This window comes from Osmerus mordax, chromosome 5 (genome assembly GCF_038355195.1).
Source record: "Osmerus mordax isolate fOsmMor3 chromosome 5, fOsmMor3.pri, whole genome shotgun sequence".
Taxonomy (NCBI): domain Eukaryota; kingdom Metazoa; phylum Chordata; class Actinopteri; order Osmeriformes; family Osmeridae; genus Osmerus; species Osmerus mordax.
The window spans coordinates 357,224-377,131 of record NC_090054.1 but is presented as its reverse complement, the minus strand read 5'-3'; the positions used below and the strand labels follow the sequence as shown (position 1 = coordinate 377,131).

General features: G+C 45.1%; 1 protein-coding gene across 3 annotated transcripts; it reads right to left on the bottom strand.

The window, feature by feature from the left end:
* Positions 1–4,131: 4,131 nt before the first annotated feature.
* On the bottom strand, positions 4,132–18,583 carry LOC136943141 (zinc finger CCCH domain-containing protein 6). Of its 3 annotated transcripts, none has more exons than XM_067236367.1 (12): positions 18,090–18,583; positions 16,481–16,688; positions 16,057–16,179; positions 15,628–15,837; positions 12,758–12,814; positions 12,349–12,504; positions 11,826–11,940; positions 11,522–11,631; positions 9,226–9,485; positions 8,560–9,050; positions 8,168–8,341; positions 4,132–6,365 (listed from the first exon to the last, which is right to left on the bottom strand). In XM_067236367.1, exons 1-12 carry the CDS (start codon positions 18,173–18,175, stop codon positions 4,984–4,986), a joined length of 3,372 nt encoding a protein of 1,123 aa, XP_067092468.1. In that variant the 5' UTR covers positions 18,176–18,583; the 3' UTR covers positions 4,132–4,983. The 3 variants fall into 3 exon arrangements, with proteins under 3 accessions (XP_067092468.1, XP_067092466.1, XP_067092467.1); XM_067236365.1 differs by having other exon boundaries at positions 12,758–12,897; positions 15,636–15,837; XM_067236366.1 differs by having other exon boundaries at positions 12,349–12,486; positions 12,758–12,897; positions 15,636–15,837.
* Between the last annotated feature and the right edge of the window lie 1,325 nt (positions 18,584–19,908).

Here is a 19,908-nt window from a genome sequence, read left to right as displayed (position 1 = left end):
CATTATCTAATATGTATAATGTATTTTATCATGTCAGTATATGTATTTAATATAATATTACTAATAATCATATTATTGTTATTACAGTTGATAATAATGGTATTCATGCTTACATTATTATGGTTATGTAACATATGTTTATTTATTTTCAAGTGTGAATGCCTTGACTCCAGGCAGCAAATCGTCAGATGAGATTCTGGTGAAGAACGCCCAGAACCTGCTGCATACGCTCCTGCAGGGCCTCCACGCTGCAGAAACAGCCTGCATCAAGGTACCGTAATACAGCTACAAGCAAGAAACCATAGTCTCTACGAGCCATAACAAGGTACCATAATATTTCTAAAAGCCACAGCAAAGTACAGTAATACCTCTACTTGTAAAGAGCAGGAGGCTGGCCAACCGTGCTGTGTTGTGACTCTATGTGGTTGTGTGCAGCAGGGCCTGATGCTGGCTGTTCCAGGGTCAGACGGGGTTGAGGCTGCAGCTCTGTGTGTTGTGACTCTCTGTGCTTGTGTGCAGCAGGGCCTGATGCCAGCTGTTCCAGGGTCAGACGGGGCTGTGTTGTGACTCTGTGCTTGTGTGCAGCAGGGCCTGATGCCGGCTGTTCCAGGGTCAGACGGGGCTGAGGCTGCAGCTCTGTGCTTCCAGTGGAGGAGGAAGCTGCAGCAGCATCAGGCTCAGCAGCAGGCCAGCCCTGACACAGACGACCTGGGGCTGAGGAGGACAGCCTCCCACCCCGGGCCCCCCAGCCTGGCCCCCCGCCTGGCCCCCTAAACATGGGCCCCCACCTGGCTCCCCAGCCCTGGCCCCCTGCCTGGCCTCCAGCCCTTCTCACTTGAAGAATTCCTATACCACCATACACTGGATGTTTACATCTTAAGCATTATGTACAAAAGATGCTCCACTACAAAGATAAGACCACATCTCAGCCTGTAGCTGATTTAATAACTGGTACATTATGTACGCATGGTTCAATCTAGTATGTTATGAGGTATCAGTATATTGTGGAATGCACACCAGACACTGTTTTGCACCTGGATTATAATCTGTGGGATCACAAGGGGCATCATTAATCAAATATTACTTCGATTAGCTGCAGGCCAACACTTTACATTCAAGTTACCTTAACTACCATAGGTTACATTGGAACTCTTAAAAGTAAAAACAAACATCATCTTCCGCTAATCTGGGGTTTGGTCCTGGTGGCAGCAGGCTAAACGGGGTGTTCCAGACATCCCTCTCGACAGCAACGCTTTCCAGTTCCTCATGGATCCTGAGGCGGTCCCAGGCCAGATGAGCTATATATTCCCTCCATCGAGTTCTGGGTCTACCCTGGGGTCTCCTTCCAGTTGGACGTATCTGGAAAACCTCCAGAGGACGGCAGCCAGGAGGCATCCAAGTCAGATGAACCACTGCCTGCTTTTGGATGCAAAGGAGCAGCAACTCGACTCTAAGCTGCCTCCAGATGTCCAAGATCCTCCCCCTGTCTCTAAGGCTGAGGCCAGCCACCCTACGGAAGAACCTCACTCCTCCCAGTCTCTAAGGCTGAGGCCAGCCACCCTACGGAAGAACCTAATTTCGGCTACTTGTATTCGCAAACTGGTTCTTTTGGTCATTACCCAAAGCTCATGACCATAAGTGAGGGTTGGAATGTAGATCAACTGGTAAGCTTCGTCATCCGGCTCAGCTCCCTCTTTGCCAGAACGGTCTGGTACAACGCTTGCATCACTGCTGAAGTTTTCAGACTCAGTCTCCTCCACCGAGGGCATGGAGCTTGGGAGCTCTTTCCACAGCCCGACAATATCCCCTTGTCCGGGTGCAGGTTACAGTTTTTCTCAATTGCTAAGACACATTTCTTGAATGTGTACTGTGTTTTCTCCAAACTCTAAACACACATCTTCATACTTACACTGTTTTGGCCAAACCCTTGACTTTTGACCCAAAATCAAACACTGTAGTCAAAACCATATTATCTGTCGTATAAACCTAAATTTGCATTCAAAATACACACAAAGCCCTCAAATAAATTCAGCCTTCTGAATACCCTTTAGACACTGATGGGCGGATTTGAAAACACTATTATAAAAAGGTTTTCAAGAACCATTGACTATAACATGTCCCTGAATTTTAGATATGTTCCACCTCATGAGTTTGACATGTCATAAAACTCACAATTACTGCAATTGTCCTTCTTACAGGCTGTTTATTTTCTATTATACAGCAATTGCATTTTGAGCTCTTGTTACTGTAGTAGTCACAGTATACAAATAGTAGTACTGTTAGTCAACAACACAAATGTATTGCTGTAAATTGTAATTTGGGGAACAAAGGCTAAGAAAACAAGGAAATAAACAAATAATTGTTATCTGGGTAACAGAGCTTGAGTACAGTACTGTTCATTGTGGGTCAGCATCCTATCTCTGACCAGGGTCAGGCCAGATATTTTCCTCAACTTCACAGGCAATGTTTTCTCTAGCCAAACAGCAGGGAAAATGCCCCTGAATGCCTGAGCCATCCCTGACAAGACTCAAGAGCAATGTCCCCACAAGCTTCTTCCATGGCTTGGAGAAGGTTGTTCTGTCATAGGGATTTCTGTCATAGTGTGGCACGGATCTCATTTGAGATTGTTGTTCTTCCTCTTCCTCTGCCTCTTCCTCTCCCTTGTCCACCTCCTCTAATTTGGACAATTCTTCCTTTTCTTCTGATATTAGCATCCATGATTTCAAAGTACAGATGAGCTTACCTTTGTATTCATTCCAAACCCCTGATTGCTTGTTGAGTATATTTGCTTGTTAGTGCTTACACATGGATAATTGGTTGTTAAGGTTGTTTGAATTGCGCTGTTTTGGGTTTACTTATCAAATGGCAGTGTTTTCTGAATGACATAATGGTGATAATTGTGTCGTAAAGTAAGAGGTGTGTTTAGACTTTTGCAAAGAAGTGTGAATGAACCTGAGAAATGTGTCAAAAAGGGTCAATTGTGTGTAAAGATTGGGGTACCTGGTCTTTCTGCTGCGATTTGGCAAAATGGTTTTGTGGGGATGGCTTACACATACCATTTTTGTGTACTAGCAATCGAGAAAAACTGTAATACAAAAGTGTAAGAAGGCACAGTATGGGGGAAGGGTGTTAGGGTAAGTGGTGGTTGTAAAGGAGCAGTTGAAAGTTATTACCAAAACAAGCTCCCCCATCCCAGGTTTCACTGTATGTGATTACATAACTAGTATGAACCTACAATGTTGTTACTGCAATGTTGGTACTGAAGAGGTCTGTCATTAAGCACTGATCAATTAACAATAATAAAGATGACAAATAATGATTTCTATATTACTTTTATACTGCTTTGAATGTTCTGAATACAATAAACAATGTTTGATCTATACCCTGCTATATTATCTCATGAGGACATGACCTTTTGTCATGTCCAGGAGAGAAATATGCCTATCTATGAATTATGTTGCTTATGCTGTTTGCTAAAGCTTGCTTATGCCTGCATAGCCATAAGCTAGTCCTTTTTTAGGATGCAACGAGGAAATGTCTTTGACACTAGATTGTAGGTCAGCTTCAACTAGGTTGATGCTCAGCTTAAGTGTATCAGACACCTGCACCGTACAGATCTGGAATAAATAGTTACATTTTGTCTTGAAATTGTATTTGGCAACTGACTTCATTGACTTGGTACACCAATAGGGTAGAATAAGAGACTTCTTCAGTACTATAGATATTGCTATGCAATAACATGGTAGTTAATGTAACTCATGTAAATGGTTGCTATGCAGTTATATGGCAGTTAATATTGGCTTAACCCTTGTGCTGCCTTCGGGTCACATGACCCAAAGGTTCATAACGAACCATCGTTGTGTTTACCCAATACAAAAACAAATAAAAATAATTTTATTTTAACCTTCGCAATGTGGGGGGTCTGAGACAGCCCAACGGTTAAAAGAAAATGCTTCACTTTGTTTTTGTATACGGTAAAGTTGTCGCAATACGACGGTGGGTCACAATGACTGATGGGTCAGAATGACCTGAAGATAACACAAGGGTTAATATAGTGATGCGATGTAGTTAGATGATGGTTAGTGTAACCTTAATGTAAAGCATTGACATATTTAATAAATAACAACCCAAAACACCTATAAGTTTATTTAAGACACACGGAAAAGGCAGCAAGACATGATGAGCTCCTCTTGGAACCATGATGTCTACAAACTGAACAGAAAAATAAAACGTTACAACATTCATAAAAAGCACAGCATTTGATACAAAACAAAGCTTTTAAAGGGTGACATTGTCAGAATAGAAATGACAACAGTTGAATTCATGTGTTTAACATGACCAGCACCAAACAGTAATAGAATCACAACAACCAAGTGACGCAGAACATCACATTGCTGACACTCTGAATGCAACACTTTTACTTAATAATACGGAAACAGAAAATGAGAAAGGGTTAAAAGAGAGTTCTGCTCAGCATTGTTAGTTATCTCCCTCAATAACAACTGGAGTCTCTTGTGAACTATGACAGTTTCCTATCATTTCTACACTTTTATACTTAAATCACATTACAGCCCCCCCTATACATTTTCTCACATTTGCAGATTGAAGATTATTTAACCCTAACAAAGTCAGCGGGCTCTGAAGTGCCAGTTTAACGTTTAATAATGACTACAGATCTGTTTATGTGCAATAATGTAATAATATTCTCCTTAGATCAGTTATGAACAGTACAAATAAATAAATATGTAAAGCTCAGTCATGGTACATACATGTGTATTCAATATTCAGAAAATATACATTTTAGATAAAATGTGTACATGTCACCAAGCAGGACGAGTGTTCACAAGTGATCACTAACTCAGGAGTGTTCACTCATGTTCACTAACTCAGGAGTGTTTACTCGTGTTCACTAACTCAGGAGTGTTTACTCGTGTTCACTAACTCAGGAGCATTCACTGGTTCACTTGTGTTGACTAAAAAGGTTCACTGGCAGAAAGGGGAAGCAGTTGGATCAAACGTCTTGAACACATCTTTCAGTGGTCTATCATTTACCTCCTCACCTCCTTTCTCCTCCTTCCCCTCCTTCTCCATCTCCGCTACCTCTCTCTCCTCTTCTGCCACCTCCTTCTCTTCCCCCTGTGCCCCCCCCTTCCTCTGTGGTCCCCCCAGACGGGCCTGGCGCGGATCTGTGTAGGGGGGTCTGATCAGACCAGCCAGGGCTTGTATGGGTAGGTGGTGCAGGGCAGGGGGCTGGGCTGGGGGGCTGAGGGACTCTGGGGGGGCAGGGAGCTGGGAGCCGGGCCTGGAGCTGTCAGAGGGACTATTGCCTCCCTCTGTGGGCTCCAGCCCAGCTACTGGGGCAGTCCTGGGGGAGAGGGACGTTGGTGGAGGGGGGGTGTCTCTCTTGTCAATTTGTTTCAGGATACCAGCCTTCCTGAGGGTCTCAGTCTGGTCTCTGAGGGGGGGGGGCGCCTGGCTGCGGGGGTCATAGAGGCTGATGCCGCCCAGACCCTCCAGACCGCCCCCGGGGGCCAGGCGGGGGGCATAGGGGGGCAGCCGCTCAGGTTCAGCCCTGGGAGCGGCAAGAGGGGTAGAGGGGGTGTGAGAGGAGCCAGCCTGGTTCAGTCTGGGGTCCCCACCTCCCCCCTCCTTCAGGCAGGCTGGCGAGGCATCCAGGCTGGTGGAGCGGCCCAGGCGGGGGTCCAGCGGCTTGGAGCTCCGCGATGGACGCCGCACACCCTCCTTCAGCCTGGCAGCCGCGAGGCGTGGGTCGATTGGTGGGGGTGAAGAAACGGGTTTGGGGGAGGAGACAGGGTGGGCAGGGACGCGGTTCATCTGCGCGTCAGCAATGAGTGGGGGAAGGGGCAGGTTGATGGAGGGGTCCTGCCTAGGGATCAGCAGGGGGATGAGGTCCTCGGGGGCCCACACCACCGCAAGGGCCCAGGGAGGCCTCGGCAGCAGCACATCCACTCGGATGTGGCTGCACTGCTGCAGCTTTGAGCGGGGGTCTCGGAGGGACGCCCCAGGGCTGGCCTCCGGGGGGATGAGCACCGCCCTGTCCCTCAGCTCCCTCTCCCCATCCTCCTCCTCCTCCCCGGGGCCAGGCCTGCCGTGGCGCAGGGGGGCTGGGGGACGTGGCTTTCGGGGGTCTCTGGTCAGGCGAGGGTCCAGAGCTGACTCTGCGTCTTTCCTCTGGTCTGGGGGTTGCTGGCGGGGGTCTGTCTTGGTCCGGGGGTCGCTGGGGGGCCCCTGATCCTTTAGGCGGGGGCCAGGGTGGGGGGGTGGCTGTTTCTGCAGAGACCGGAGGATGGCCGTCACACCGCTACCTTCCTCCTCATCGCTGGAGTACCAATCAACAGGCTCGTCTGGAACAGAGCACCAGGGGTCAAGACTTCAGAACCCTTCGGACAAACACGCCCAGAGCCCTTACCCACCACCCAGCCACAATTTTATTTATATTTTTAATTTATAAAATAAGTTGATTTCCCCAGGTGCCTATATTACAGCTGTGTACTGACATCAACTGCCGAACTGAGGGATGATGCATTTAGCTGGCTAGCTATCTCCAAACTGAGGGATGATGCAGTTAGCTGGCTAGCTATCTCCAAACTGAGGGATGATGCATTTAGCTGGCTAGCTATCTCCAAACTGAGGGATGATGCAGTTAGCTGGCTAGCTAGCTCCAAACTGAGGGATGATGTAGGTAGCTGGCACATATCAAATTCATAACATAGCTCCCACTATGTTGTGAATTTGAAGGGACTAGTGCACCGTGCCCATGATGCAATCGGTGATAAATATGCCAGTGAAACATAGAAATACAAATTACTTAAACTATAGATAGTGTAAAGTGCCTGTGATAAAATTGGTGGCACACACACACAGATTCCTGGAATTATACATAGGGCACAGTGCCCGCAATGATGTCGGTGACATCATGAGATTTCTTGGGGTTAGGGCTTGTATGAAGTAGTGGACCAGAGTAGTGGACCAGAGTAGTGGGCTAGTCTAGTATGAAGTAGTGGACCAGTCTCGTATGAAGTAGTGGACCAGAGTAGTGGGCTAGTCTAGTATGAAGTATTGACCAGAGTAGGGGGCTAGTCTTGTATTAAGTAGTGGACCAGTCTAGTGGACCAGTCTAGTGGGCTAGTCTAGTATGAAGTAGTGGATCAGAGTAGTGGGCTAGTCTTGTATGAAGTAGTGGACCAGAGTAGTGGGCTAGTCTTGTATGAAGTAGTGGACCAAAGTAGTGGGCTAGTCTTGTATGAAGTAGTGGACCACAGTAGTGGGCTAGTCTTGTGTGAAGTAGTGGACCAGAGTAGTGGGCTAGTTTAGTATGAAGTAGTGGACCAGAGTAGTGGACCAGAGTGGTTCTCATCTCCCTCCACTGGCTTCCCATCATGGTCCGTATGAGATTCAAGACCCTGGTACTGACCTTCCGAGCAGTGAACGGGACTGCACCCGACTACATCAAGTATCTCCTCCAGCCTTACACCCCCACCCGCCACCTACGGTCATCTTCTGACAACCGTCTGGTGGTCCCACCTCTTGACCACCTGCTCCCAACCCAAGGTCTTCTCCTGTCTGGCCCCCCAATGGTGGAATCACCTCCCCACCTCCATCAGAGATACTGACTGTCTCCCCACCTTCAAGAAAAGGCTAAAGACGCACTTGTTCCGGGAGTACAACGGTACTTAGGAATGATTTGCTGGACCTGGTGTTTCCTCCAGGATCACAATGACTCTTACTGAGGGACTTGTTGCTCTTGTTGGTTAGTTGTAACTGATTTAACTTCTGTACTCGCTGTGAATTATATTATATTATTGTTGCTTGATTTTTCTACAGGTACACTCTTGCACTTATGAGGTTCATGTTGTTTAATTTGTAACTTGTTTAACTACGTGCTTTTATGGTTCTCCCCATTGGCACTTATTTGCTTTTCACAATGTATGCTTCATGTTTGGCTACTCGCAATGTTTTGGGGCTATCTCGTTGTTATGATCAGTGACCTATGCTCTTTTGTAAAACTCTCGGAAACTTCCAAGAGAGAGTTTTAAACTTTGGATAAAAGCGTCTGCTAAATGAATAAATGTAAACGTAAATGTAGTGGACCAGAGGTAATTATAGCACCACCATGAAGCATCATAGTGTTGTCTGAAGCCTTCACCTTTGTTTCTGCTGGCAGCAGCATTCTGCCCCTGTCGTTGTCCTTGCTGTTGCCCCTGCTGATGGCTGAGATGGAAGAAGAGGGCATTCTGCATGGCGGGAGGGAGGTTTTGTATCTGGGGCTCAGCACCGCCCTGCTGGACGGAGGACTGAAGGACAGCCAGGCTCAGATCTACTACAGGAGAGAGAGGTACACAACACTACACTATCAGGGACCATAAAAACGTATCAACTGGGGGAGACACTGGGGGGAGACACTGGGGGAGACACTGGGGGAGATACTAGGGTAGATACTGAGGGAGACACTGGGGGAGATTTCTTGTATTCACTCCTGGTCCTATAACAGGTGGCGGTTCCAAAAATAATTGCTCTTCGGCACTGCAGGCTACCCACCTCCTGCACCCATGGCTTGACTCCTGAAGAAGTTACTCATAAACTCAGCCGGGTTCTGGCCCATGTTCTGGCCCATGTTCTGGCCCATGCTGTGGCCCATGTTCTGGCCCATGTTCTGGCCCATGTTCTGGCCCATGCTCTGGCCCATGCTCTGGCCCATGTTCTGGCAGAGGCCTGGGAAGTGCAGGTTTTGGAGCATCTGTAGGTCTGGCATTGGGGGAAAGGATGGCACCTGCATGTTCATTTGGGGCCTGGGGAAGGGAGGGGGCGGACCTGGGGGGGGCATGGGGAAACCGGGCGGGGGGAACGGTCCAGGTGGGCTCTGGGGCACGGGGGGACCCGTTTGGGGAAGAAGAGGTACCCCCATGGGGCCTGGGGAGACAGGGGGTGGGGGAGCGTTGGGGTCCGGTGGCATCAGACCCGCATTCTCCATATCCTCTGTCCCCCCCTCCCCCTGAAACTGACCTCCTGGAGGAGAGAAGCTGGAGCCACTGCAACATAAGCACACAGGAAGCAGAAATTAGTCTGGTGGTGATGGTGGTAGTGATGATGGTGGGGGTGGTGATGGTGGTGTTGATGGTGGTGGGGGTGATGGTGATGGTAGTGATGGTGGAGATGATGGTGGTGATGGTGGTTTTGTTTTTATTGTGGTTGTGGTTGTTGTACCTCAGGCCTATTTTGTGAGCCAGATCCACTGTGGGATGGACCTTGATCTCAAACAAGGATGGAATCTTCCTGCCACCAGGGCCAGCACCAGGACCAGCACCAGGACCAGCACCAGCCGCCTCAGTGGGGCTGCTGGGGCCGGGTGTGGGCAGGAGCCCCACTCCAGGGGGGGGCTTGGGGAGGGGGGAAATGCCCTGCTTCCTTAAGTCCTCCAGCTCCAACTCATCCTCGTGGGCAATCTCCTCCTCGATGTTGATGATCTGGACAAAAACACACACACAGACACACACACACACAGACACACACAGACGGAGGTGAAGATGAGGATGTTACTCCACGTCTGAGAAAAAAACATTAGCCTAACAAACGAAATATAAGGTTAACTTTGAGATAACATAGTTAGGGTTATGCAGAATTTCTGGAAGAGAGAGGCTTCTCATATTCTTAGATCAAGAGGTCATGTTGTGGAGCTCACCCTAGTCCACATATAGATAAGGGCCTCACTTGTTCAGACTGACAGGTCAGTGGGTAGAAACTATGCTGGAAAACTATATTTGAACTATTCATTGTATATAAGACTGTTTGTAATCCACTCATGTAATTGCCTTGACTGGTTAAATGATATGGGGTCATTCTAATAAACCTAGTCAACCCTTTTTAATTGCATCTTTCCGGCCACCGATTGACATCAACCAAACACTAGTTCGCAAACAAACCTATATAGCTGACAAAATGCCAAATAACTAAATCAATTTGATGCTACTTTGTGATGAAAAAATAAATCTGATAGCTGCTAAAGTGTACATAGCACCTTCCTCACACCATGTGCAGGAAGCCAGAAGTGTTTTCATTTTGAACTTTATAATTTCTTGATAAAAACTAGTGTTACTACTTTCATATTGCTGTACTATTAAAGCAATAGGGTGATTACACCTGGTTTGCAGATGGCATTCGAATGGATCCCAAATGTGTTTGGTGATGTTTAGGGCTGCAACTAACGATTATTTTAATAATCGATTAATCTGTCGATTCTTTTTTCGATTAATCGATGAATCGGATAAAAAAGCATTAATTTCCAGCCCTTTATTCAAAAACAGAACTGACAGTGCAAATTCACAGTGCAAAAAATCTTCAGAATATGCAAAAACAGGCACACAATTTTGAAAAAGTTATCAAGATTAGCATGGATTTAATGCTATTTTCTGAGATGAGCAATACATTTTAGTTTTGTTAAAAACTATTGAAAATTGAAAGGTTGTGGAAGTAGGCCAGATTTTATTAGAATAACCTGGTGTATATGTGAGATTTTTCAGTGCAATTCTGAAAAGGTTGTTAGATTTCAAGAATTTTTCATAGATTAGCTATTTCTTATCATTTTGTTCTAAACTTAATTGAAAAGGTAAAGGGTGTGGAAGTAGGCCAGACATTATTATAATAATCTGGTATATATTTGAGATTTTCTGACACAATTTTGTAAAAGTTAAGATTTGCGATGATTAAGCTATTGATAATTAAGCTATTTTAAGATTAGTGATTTTCTAGCATTTTATTTGAAACTTCATTGAAAAAGTAAAGGCTTCATTGAAAAAGTAAAAACTAACGTAAAAACTTTTTCGATGTATTTAGTTTGAAATGCTTCCACACCTTGGATGACTTTGGTCATAGTGATTTCTCCATGTGTTTCAGAACGTTTCTCAACAACGTCTCTCCGATGGTCTTTCCTCTACCTCCTAAACTTTATTTTTTAATACTCAAACATCTCCGCGACTTATTGCGTGGCGTAATAATCGCGCGACACAACAAATCGATAATGAAATTCGTTGCCAACTCTTTTAATAATTGATTTTTATCGATTTTATCGATTTGTTGTTCCAGCCCTAGTGACGTTTAGGTCAGGGGTCTGTGCAGTTTTTTCAAACCAAACTCAACAAAACATTTCTGTATGGACCTCGCTTTGTGCATAGGAGCATAATCAAGCCTAAACAGGTAAGGGCTTTCCTCAAAATGTTGCCACAAAGTTTGAAGCACAAATGTGTCTGGGGAAGCATTTTATGCTTCAGCATGAATAAATCCATAATCAACTAAGGCTCTAGCCCAAAACCAAAAATAACCCTACGAACAAAGAGAGGTCCTTACAGAAATGTTTTGTTGAGTTTGGCATGTATGTCTATAATTTGTAAGGAAGAACTATATTCTCCACAGTGAGAAAATATTTGTAATATATATTCATTTTTGTCATATAATATCCTGGCCTAACCTTTCCAACACACACACACACACACACTTTCTGCCTCACCTTGTCCAGCAGCTCTCTGGTCACATCAGTCAGAGGCTCATGGGAAAACTTGCAGTTATCGCCTTGGTAACACTTGGCTCCTGTGTGGAAGAACTTACATGGATATTCACCTACAGACTGAGTCAAGGAGGGGTTGGAGGTCAAAGGGTATGTTTTAAAGTCTGAATACTCATTCATCTCAGCATGAACACACAAAACCAGAATACTGGAAAACAGATGGCAGTCTGATTGTAAAAAAACTACATTTGAGTAGGTCTAATCACTCTTTATTAAACTAAACTTTGATGGCATTCATAAAGGATACTGTGCATGTAAATGCAGTGGTCTCCTTTGCTGCAGTAGCCATGGAGGTAGAATTTACACAACTCCTTCTTCTTGTCTGGAACCACCAGTTCATGTTCAAATTTACACTGCTCTCCCTGCAGGCAAAAAGAGGTAGCACAGGCTAGGTTCAACATTTCATATATACTTATTCATGATGCACTCTGTGTATAGAAAACAGGAAGGACTCTGAACCTTTTACTTTCAGTCAGTACTGCAGCTGCCCTTACAAAGTACATACTGTACTCTGCACACCATTGGGACTAACTTATATAACCATGCCGTGAACCGGCTCAGACAGGTTCATATCGGTCCTCTGATGTACGCTGGACACTTTCTCCTCAGCTGTGGGTCATACAGCCAGGACGGCCTGCTTCTGCCAGCTCTATTGATTCTACTGGCTTGCTGGCCTTTCAGATGTATCTGATTGGTGCAGACAGAGCTTACACATGTATCTGATTGGTGCAGACAGAGTTTACAGATGTATCTGATATGTGCAGACATACCTTGATGCACCGGCCCTCCAGGAAGTACTTGCAGATGTTTCTGCCGTTGTGCTCCACGGTGTGCTGGCTGATAAATTCCTTGCTCATGATTGGTCGTTTCTTCTGGAACCCTTGGGATCCCTTCACCTCCCTTCCCTCCTGTGGACACCATGGCAACTGAGATGTTTGACAGTTAGTTAAGCCTGTTAACCAGTTGTCTAAAGCAGTGGTCTTCAACCCTGGTCCTCAGGGCCCATCATCCAGTATGTTTTAAATGTTTCCCTGCTCCAACACACTTGATTCAATCAATGGAGTCGTTACTTACAGTAGGTGTGTTGGAGCAGGGACATTTCTAAAACATACAGGAGGGCCCTGAGAACCAGGGTTGAAGACCACTGAGATAGGGGAGAGAGAAGCATCTCTAACTTACCTGCTTGATCCCATCTCCACCTAACTCAGCCCCCCGGCCTCGGCCACGCCCCCAGTTCTTCCCCTTCAGCTTTCGGTTCTTGCTGATGATGCCACGCCCTCTGGCCACACCTCCTCCTCGGCCACGCCCCCGTTGACTGACTGCAGACAGAGGAACTGAGTTAGTCTGTCTGGTGAGGTCTGTCCTGACCCCTCTACAAATAGAACATAGACAGGCTCTTTAACACTGGTGCTTAGCAACGGAACATAGACAGGACCCTAAACACTATGGTACTTAGCAATGGAACATAGACAGGCCCCTAAACACTATGGTACTTAGCAATGGAACATAGACAGGCCCCTAAACACTATGGTATTTAGCAATGAACTGCATTCCCTTGGGCTCTGCAAAATTAGAACTTTGCACAGTGCCCGGTTCTCAAGATAAGTCGGAAACTCCCATTATAAAACCACAGACAGACAGACAGACACACACACACACACTCCTGGCATTTTTACAGGGTGCAGGTTTAGGACGGTTGGATTTAAGAATTTTTAAGACCTTTTCAATACATTTAGTCATTTACCAATACCATGCATAATTAAATTTAAGACCAGTTTCATTTGAACAATTTTTTTAAGAGCACACAATACCACCAGTTGCCATCCTTATGGGACATTGTTTATTGATCAATTGCAACATAAGTCTTTAAGCAACTAACTAAAGGCAGTGACAGTGACTGCACTGAAAGCTCTGATCATCATCGTTTTAAAATGATCTTACAAAATGTACTCCGGAACTTGCACACACTGCCACTAACTTGTTATGACCACGGTGCAAAACTAGTAATGTAACCATGTTAAATTTGCACTTTCCCCATGATTAAAGTGCAAACCTTTCTCCATGTAGGCCCCAATCCCAATGTCCCCCCTAAACCCTAAGCCCTGAACCCTCACATACTTACTTGACATCACCTAGTTACAGTGGTGTAGTGGTAAAATTAGAGGTGGGTAAACTATGAATTTTATTATTTATTTATTATTACATTTCATTAGGTCTATTTAGATAGAACCAGTAAGTAAGTAAGTAAGACTTTATTTATATAGCACATTTCATACAAGAATTGTAGCTCAAGGTGCTTTACATAAAATCAATAAAAACAATAATACAAGTGATAAACAATTCAAACAAAAATAAAAATCCCAATAAGATCTCTGTTCAAGAGAGAAAACAACTTTAAAAGTAGGAAAACCCTTTTGAGATAAAATTACTTAAATGCTTCGGTAAAAAGGTAGGTTTTAAGCTGTCTTTTAAAAATGTCTAGAGTGTTTGCTTCCCTAATATTTATGGGTAATTTGTTCCATAGTTTTGGGGTGTAATTGACAAAGGCCGAATCACCAATCTTCTTATGACTGCTTCTGGTGACCTCTAATAGGCCTGCATTTGATGATCGCAGTGTTCTAGCTGGTGTGTAGTTTATAAAGGAGTTAGCAATGTAGCTAGGTCCTTGTCCGTGTAGAGCTTTGTATGTGAGGAAAAGGACCTTAAAGTCAATTCTGAAGGTAACAGGGAGCCAGTGTAAAGTAGCTAGGACAGGACTAATGTGTTCTCTCCTTTTAGTTTTGGTTAATAATCTAGCTGCAGAATTTTGAATGAGCTGTAGTCTTTCAGTGGTTTTCTTGGGAAGACCAGTGAAAAGTGCGTTACAGTAGTCCAGCCGGCTGGATATAAAAGCATGAATTGACTTCTCTGCATCATTTTGGTTTATGAATGGTCGTACCTTTGCTATATTCCTCAGGTGAAAGAAAGCTGTTTTGGTCACTTTATTAATGTGAGAGTTGAAATTAGGCGAACAGGTAGGCTAATCCACAACGTGTGTTTACATAGTAGGCCTACTCCGTGGATCCTGATTGGTTTTGCCGCCGCAGCCGCAACGCATTGATCGGAGGGTCACAGACCATATACAGCGCAGTTGAAATGATTCAGACTACAGCGTTTATATGTTCAACAATATGAAATTTAGTTTTTGGCGTTTTAAAATTAGACCAAATTTATTTCGTATTATTCCAACTGCAGAATACGAGGAGCAGGGAACTTAGATGTTCGTAACGCACATAAACGCTATTTGGAGGTGGATAGACGCAATTTCGAGGTGGATAAACGCTATTTCCCAATTTCGAGAGGTGCATAAACGGCGTTTACGTGCGTTTAGCCCCCACTACAACCCTGCCTAGTTAGTTAGTTAAGAGGCTGCAAGGGCTCAAAATGCTATAAATTGGAATGGGACAGCACCTGCATTATCGGCAAAATAGTAATGTGGTAGGATCAAATCTGATGAAAGCATATTTAGAATTTATCATCAAAACACAACCTACGCACAGTTCTGGCTATATTAACTATCAATGAGCTTTGTGTTTATAGTTACATGTTAACTTTTATCTCTATGTTTATGTCAGGGTTGGTTGTTGGTCACCCTCGTGCTTCCCCTGGTCCCTAAGCCCTTACAGACTTAGTGAGAACGCACCTCAAAGTCTGTGAGGGTGGACATTGGGATTGGCCCCACTAGTATATGGTTTGCGTACCTAGCGACCCCCCACAATCATCTAACTGTCGTTGGTTCCGCTTTTTTGTTGTTATAACAGAGGAACACGTTTTTTAACATGAAGAAAAGGAACAAATGAAAATCAAATAACCTTCGTTATGGTATCGGCTCAGTTGCTTTTTTAAGGTCTTTGAAACGTGAATTTAAGACATTTTAATGCTAATTACGGACTTCTTTTTACATTACAGAATTAAAGACCTTTTAAGACTTTTTAAGGATCCACGGATACCCTGCATTAGATAGATAACAACCATCTTTGTAGAGGATTCATATGAGAGTGAGCATGAACACTCTTACACTGTTGTTGTTGTTTGTGTTGAGCCCTCGAGTTTCCTCGCTTGTGGTCCTTGTTCTGCCTCCCTCGGCCCTGGCTGGGGTCTCCAACGTACTCCTCCCCCTCTGCTCCTCCTCCTCCCTCTCCTTCCTCGCTGTAGTCACTATACCTGCCCTGTGGGGACCTCGGCATGTTGCCATGGCTCCCTCTCGACTCTCGCCCCGGCTAAATAGAGAAATTAAGGGAGGTGGGGGGGAGGGGACAAAGAGAGAGAGGGTTTTCATTTAAACAAATAGCTCCACTCCATGTATGATTGTAGATAGAGGAGGATAGATGGAAAGATACCCTTAACCTGTGAAAGACAGGCAGATAGAGAGAGCGAGAGAGAGCAAGAGCGAAAGAGAGAGATCGATCGATCGATACTAGGATAAGTAAATAAGTGACCTTGGCTGAGAGGCTGTCAGGATCACGGGTGCTGCCCTTCCTGGCCCTGGGCCTCTCTCTCTCTGGGCGGTCAAGGTCCGAGTCATAGCTGTCAGAACTGGAGCTACTGGAGGGGGAGTGGTGCTTGGGACAGGAGAGAAGAGAGACAGAGGGGAGGAGAAATGGAGGGAGGAGAGAAGGGGAGGAGAGATGGAAGGAGGAGAAATGGAGGGAGGAGAGATAGGGGGAGAGATGGGGAGCAGGGGACAGAGATGAGGGAGGGGGAGGAGAGATGGTTGAGAGATGGGGGAACAGGGAGGAAAGACGGGGAGAGATGGGGAGGGAGGACAGAAGGGGGAGAGATGGGGGAACAGGGAGGAGAGACGGGGGACATGAGTAAATTTGATAGTCATTTGAACTGATCAAATATTCTACCTCTTCTTACCTTCTGTCTGTCGTGTCTCCTCCTCTTCGACCTCCTCTTTTCTTTTTCTCTTGTTTTTTTGTATCGTTTTCTGGAGTGTCTGTGTGACTTGTCATCTTTTTCTTTTTCCTTCACTTTCTCTTTTTCCTCATTCGCCACTTCTTTGGTCTCCTCCTCAATCCCAATCCCTTCGTCATCTATCTCTCCATCTTCCAGCTCACCATCCTCTCTTTAAAGGTAGATCAGAACACCACTCCATATTAAGACACAAAGTTGTTGTCCCAGACCAGCCTGGCCCCAGACATAAGGCCAGACCAGCCTGACCCCCAGACAATAACTCAGACTAGACTAGCCCACTACTCTGGCCCACTACTTCATACTAGACTAGCCCACTACTCTGGTCCACTACTTCATACTAGACTAGCCCACTACTCTGGTCCACTACTTCATACTAGACTAGCCCACTACTCTGGCCCACTACTTCATACTAGACTGGCCCTCTACTCTGGTCCACTACTCTGGTCCACTACTTCATACTAGACTAGCCCTCTACTCTGGTCCACTACTCTGGTCCACTACTTCATACTAGACTAGCCCACTACTCTGGTCCACTACTTCATACTAGACTAGCCCACTACTCTGGTCCACTACTTCATACTACACTAGCCCACTACTCTGGTCCACTACTTCATACTAGACTAGCCCTCTACTCTGGTCCACTACTCTGGTCCACTACTTCATACTAGACTAGCCCTCTACTCTGGTCCACTACTCTGGTCCACTACTTCATACTAGACTATCCCTCTACTCTGGTCCACTACTTCATACTAGACTAGCCCTCTACTCTGGTCCACTACTCTGGTCCACTACTTCATACTAGACTAGCCCACTACTCTGGTCCACTACTTCATACTAGACTCCACCAACCACACCTTACATCTACCTTGGCACATTTTACACCAGCAAATACATTTTCACTGACAAAGTATGTAGACATAGCTTATATCTGACATTATGAGAAAATGGTACTAGTTCAACCTCCCTAAAATATGACCGGTATATGATTATACTGGATACATAGGTGCTACGGGTCAATGAGATGAGGTGTGACGATGCTTAGAAGGAGGGGGGGCACACATTGACTATGAACAGACAATGTCCACTGGTCTCCTGGCCCACATTGACTATGAACAGACAGACTGTTCACTGGTCTCCTGGCCCACATTGACTATGACCAGACAGACTGTCCACTGGTCTCCTGGCCCACAGTTCTCAGGTTGATCAGTAGGGGCGGTATATGCCTAAATAGGCGGGGCATATTACATAATCTTAATCTACAAACTCCCCTGAAAAAATGCAATAATGTAACCAGATGATGCCTTTGCCTCTACCAGAAAGCATTCTGTTCTCCCATAACGTGAGAACAAGGCATTGAAATCACAATGCTTCGGTAACTAATCCCTTCTCACACTACAAGCATGCAAAATATATTGTACAGGCCTGGCGTCGACAACGTTACTTGAGCCACAGTATATAAATAACAGCACAGTCACACAACCATGGAGAGTCGCAGTTGGACACGCACAGATGAGCGGTTGTAGAATTATTACAGATAAGAATGTTACTCGACCTTTCCTCCTCTGCAAGTTCAGAGTCTGTCATGTTTTTGTCAAGAACGGGGGTTGGGGGAGTGCAGACAAGGCTCACAAAAGCCATGGAGGTTGGAAGCGGAGCTGGCCTCCTCCGACACAAGAGTGGGTGGCACTGAGTCAGTCAAGGAGACGTTGGTTTGGGAGAGATGCTGAAAGATCGTCAGTCTGGAAAAAACTCACGGTAACCGTTACATGTCTCGACAGAGACAGTAAACAGACATCTCCTCATGTCAATGTCGTATTAACTCAGTAAACACAGCTTGATAGACCCCGCTTTGCTAATATTCCGTCGGTTGACAGCTGCCATGGTGAAATAATGTAGACGGAGGGAGAAACACACTGTAATGTAACCAGTGACGTTGATAACAGCATCTTCATGGTATATTTCATCCGAAACATGATGTGCATGTTCTCAAAATGGCATCTAGGACCGAAGAACATCTTTTCCCTATCAAGAGTTTTAGTCCACGAATTTATACCGCTCGATCTGGATCTATCTAGCCTGATTACTACTAAACCTCAAGCAATTGGCCAACATACCCTATCATGTTTCCTTTCTAAAGATATGACAATGCCCATTGGTCCAGAGAGCTGTCGGTTATTTCCAACATCTGGTGCAAGAATAAAGTGTGTGAGACGTGCACTTGTATTAATCACAAACAACAATGTTTGTAAAAAAAAATAATAATAACGAAGAAACTGCGTCTCGTTTTTCAGTGTGCGTGGCAATTCAGCAACGTGACTTAGCAGCGCCTGTTCCTAGAATAGGCTAGTTGTGCAATGTTTTTTTACATGATTACTAAAGTGCCTAGGGAAAGCAGAATCTAGGATTCCGGATAGTATTGAGCTTGTTTATGACCAATCTATTATAGTATTAACCCCCGCGCAGTAGATGGCAGTATCGCAGGAAAGAAAGAAAAAAAGGGGTGGGTTTTGGTAGCAAACGGAACAAAAACGCAGAAGTTACACGAACCCGCCTCGTGTGCCCTCTTCCAAAAAGCGAGTTTACTAAATAACTGCAATGATAATTATTTCGGTTAGTCTGACACATTTTCTGTTGATTCATACCAGAAACAAAATTAAACATGGTTCAAGCTCAGTTACAATGGCAACCTATGCTGCGAAACTAACCTGGTCCGGGGGGCAAGTTACTGTCAAGCAAAAACCCTGTTGCTTCACCCGAGTTCCCAACACTGACCCGACGGGATGATTTTACCACTGACTATCTTGCGTGTTGCTATTAAGCACAGTCAGTCAAACAATTCAAATTTATAGAAATTCAACATCAATAAATTAGGTTATGCTATAGGGTTAGGCATATTAGGAATTGTTGTGTGTGAAAATAACTAACTGCTACTAAGTCTAACCCGAACCCTACTACTAGTACCAGAGCCTGTCTAAGGAGAGCCTGTCCACTCCCTATTAGCCCCATTGTACCGAATTATGTTGCAGTTACACCAGAGTTCCACTGGGGGTGATCGCGGTCGAGTGCAAAATGAATGGGAGTCTATGGTAGTGATGGGAAGTTCGGATCATTTTACTGATTCGGTTCTTCTAATCTCGTTCAGCAAAATGAACGAATCTTTTTTCGAGTCATTCGTTCATTTCAACGGGGGGGGGGTCCTAAATACGTCCACTGCAAACGCATATCATATTCTCATGTTAGTGCATGTAAACCTAGCCTGGTCCTAACCAGACTATCGTACATTGCATTTGTACAGAGAGTCTGGCCTCGCTCCATTGACAAGCGTTGACTTCCTTGTAGGCGGGTACTCTGTTGAAGTTTAAAACTATTGG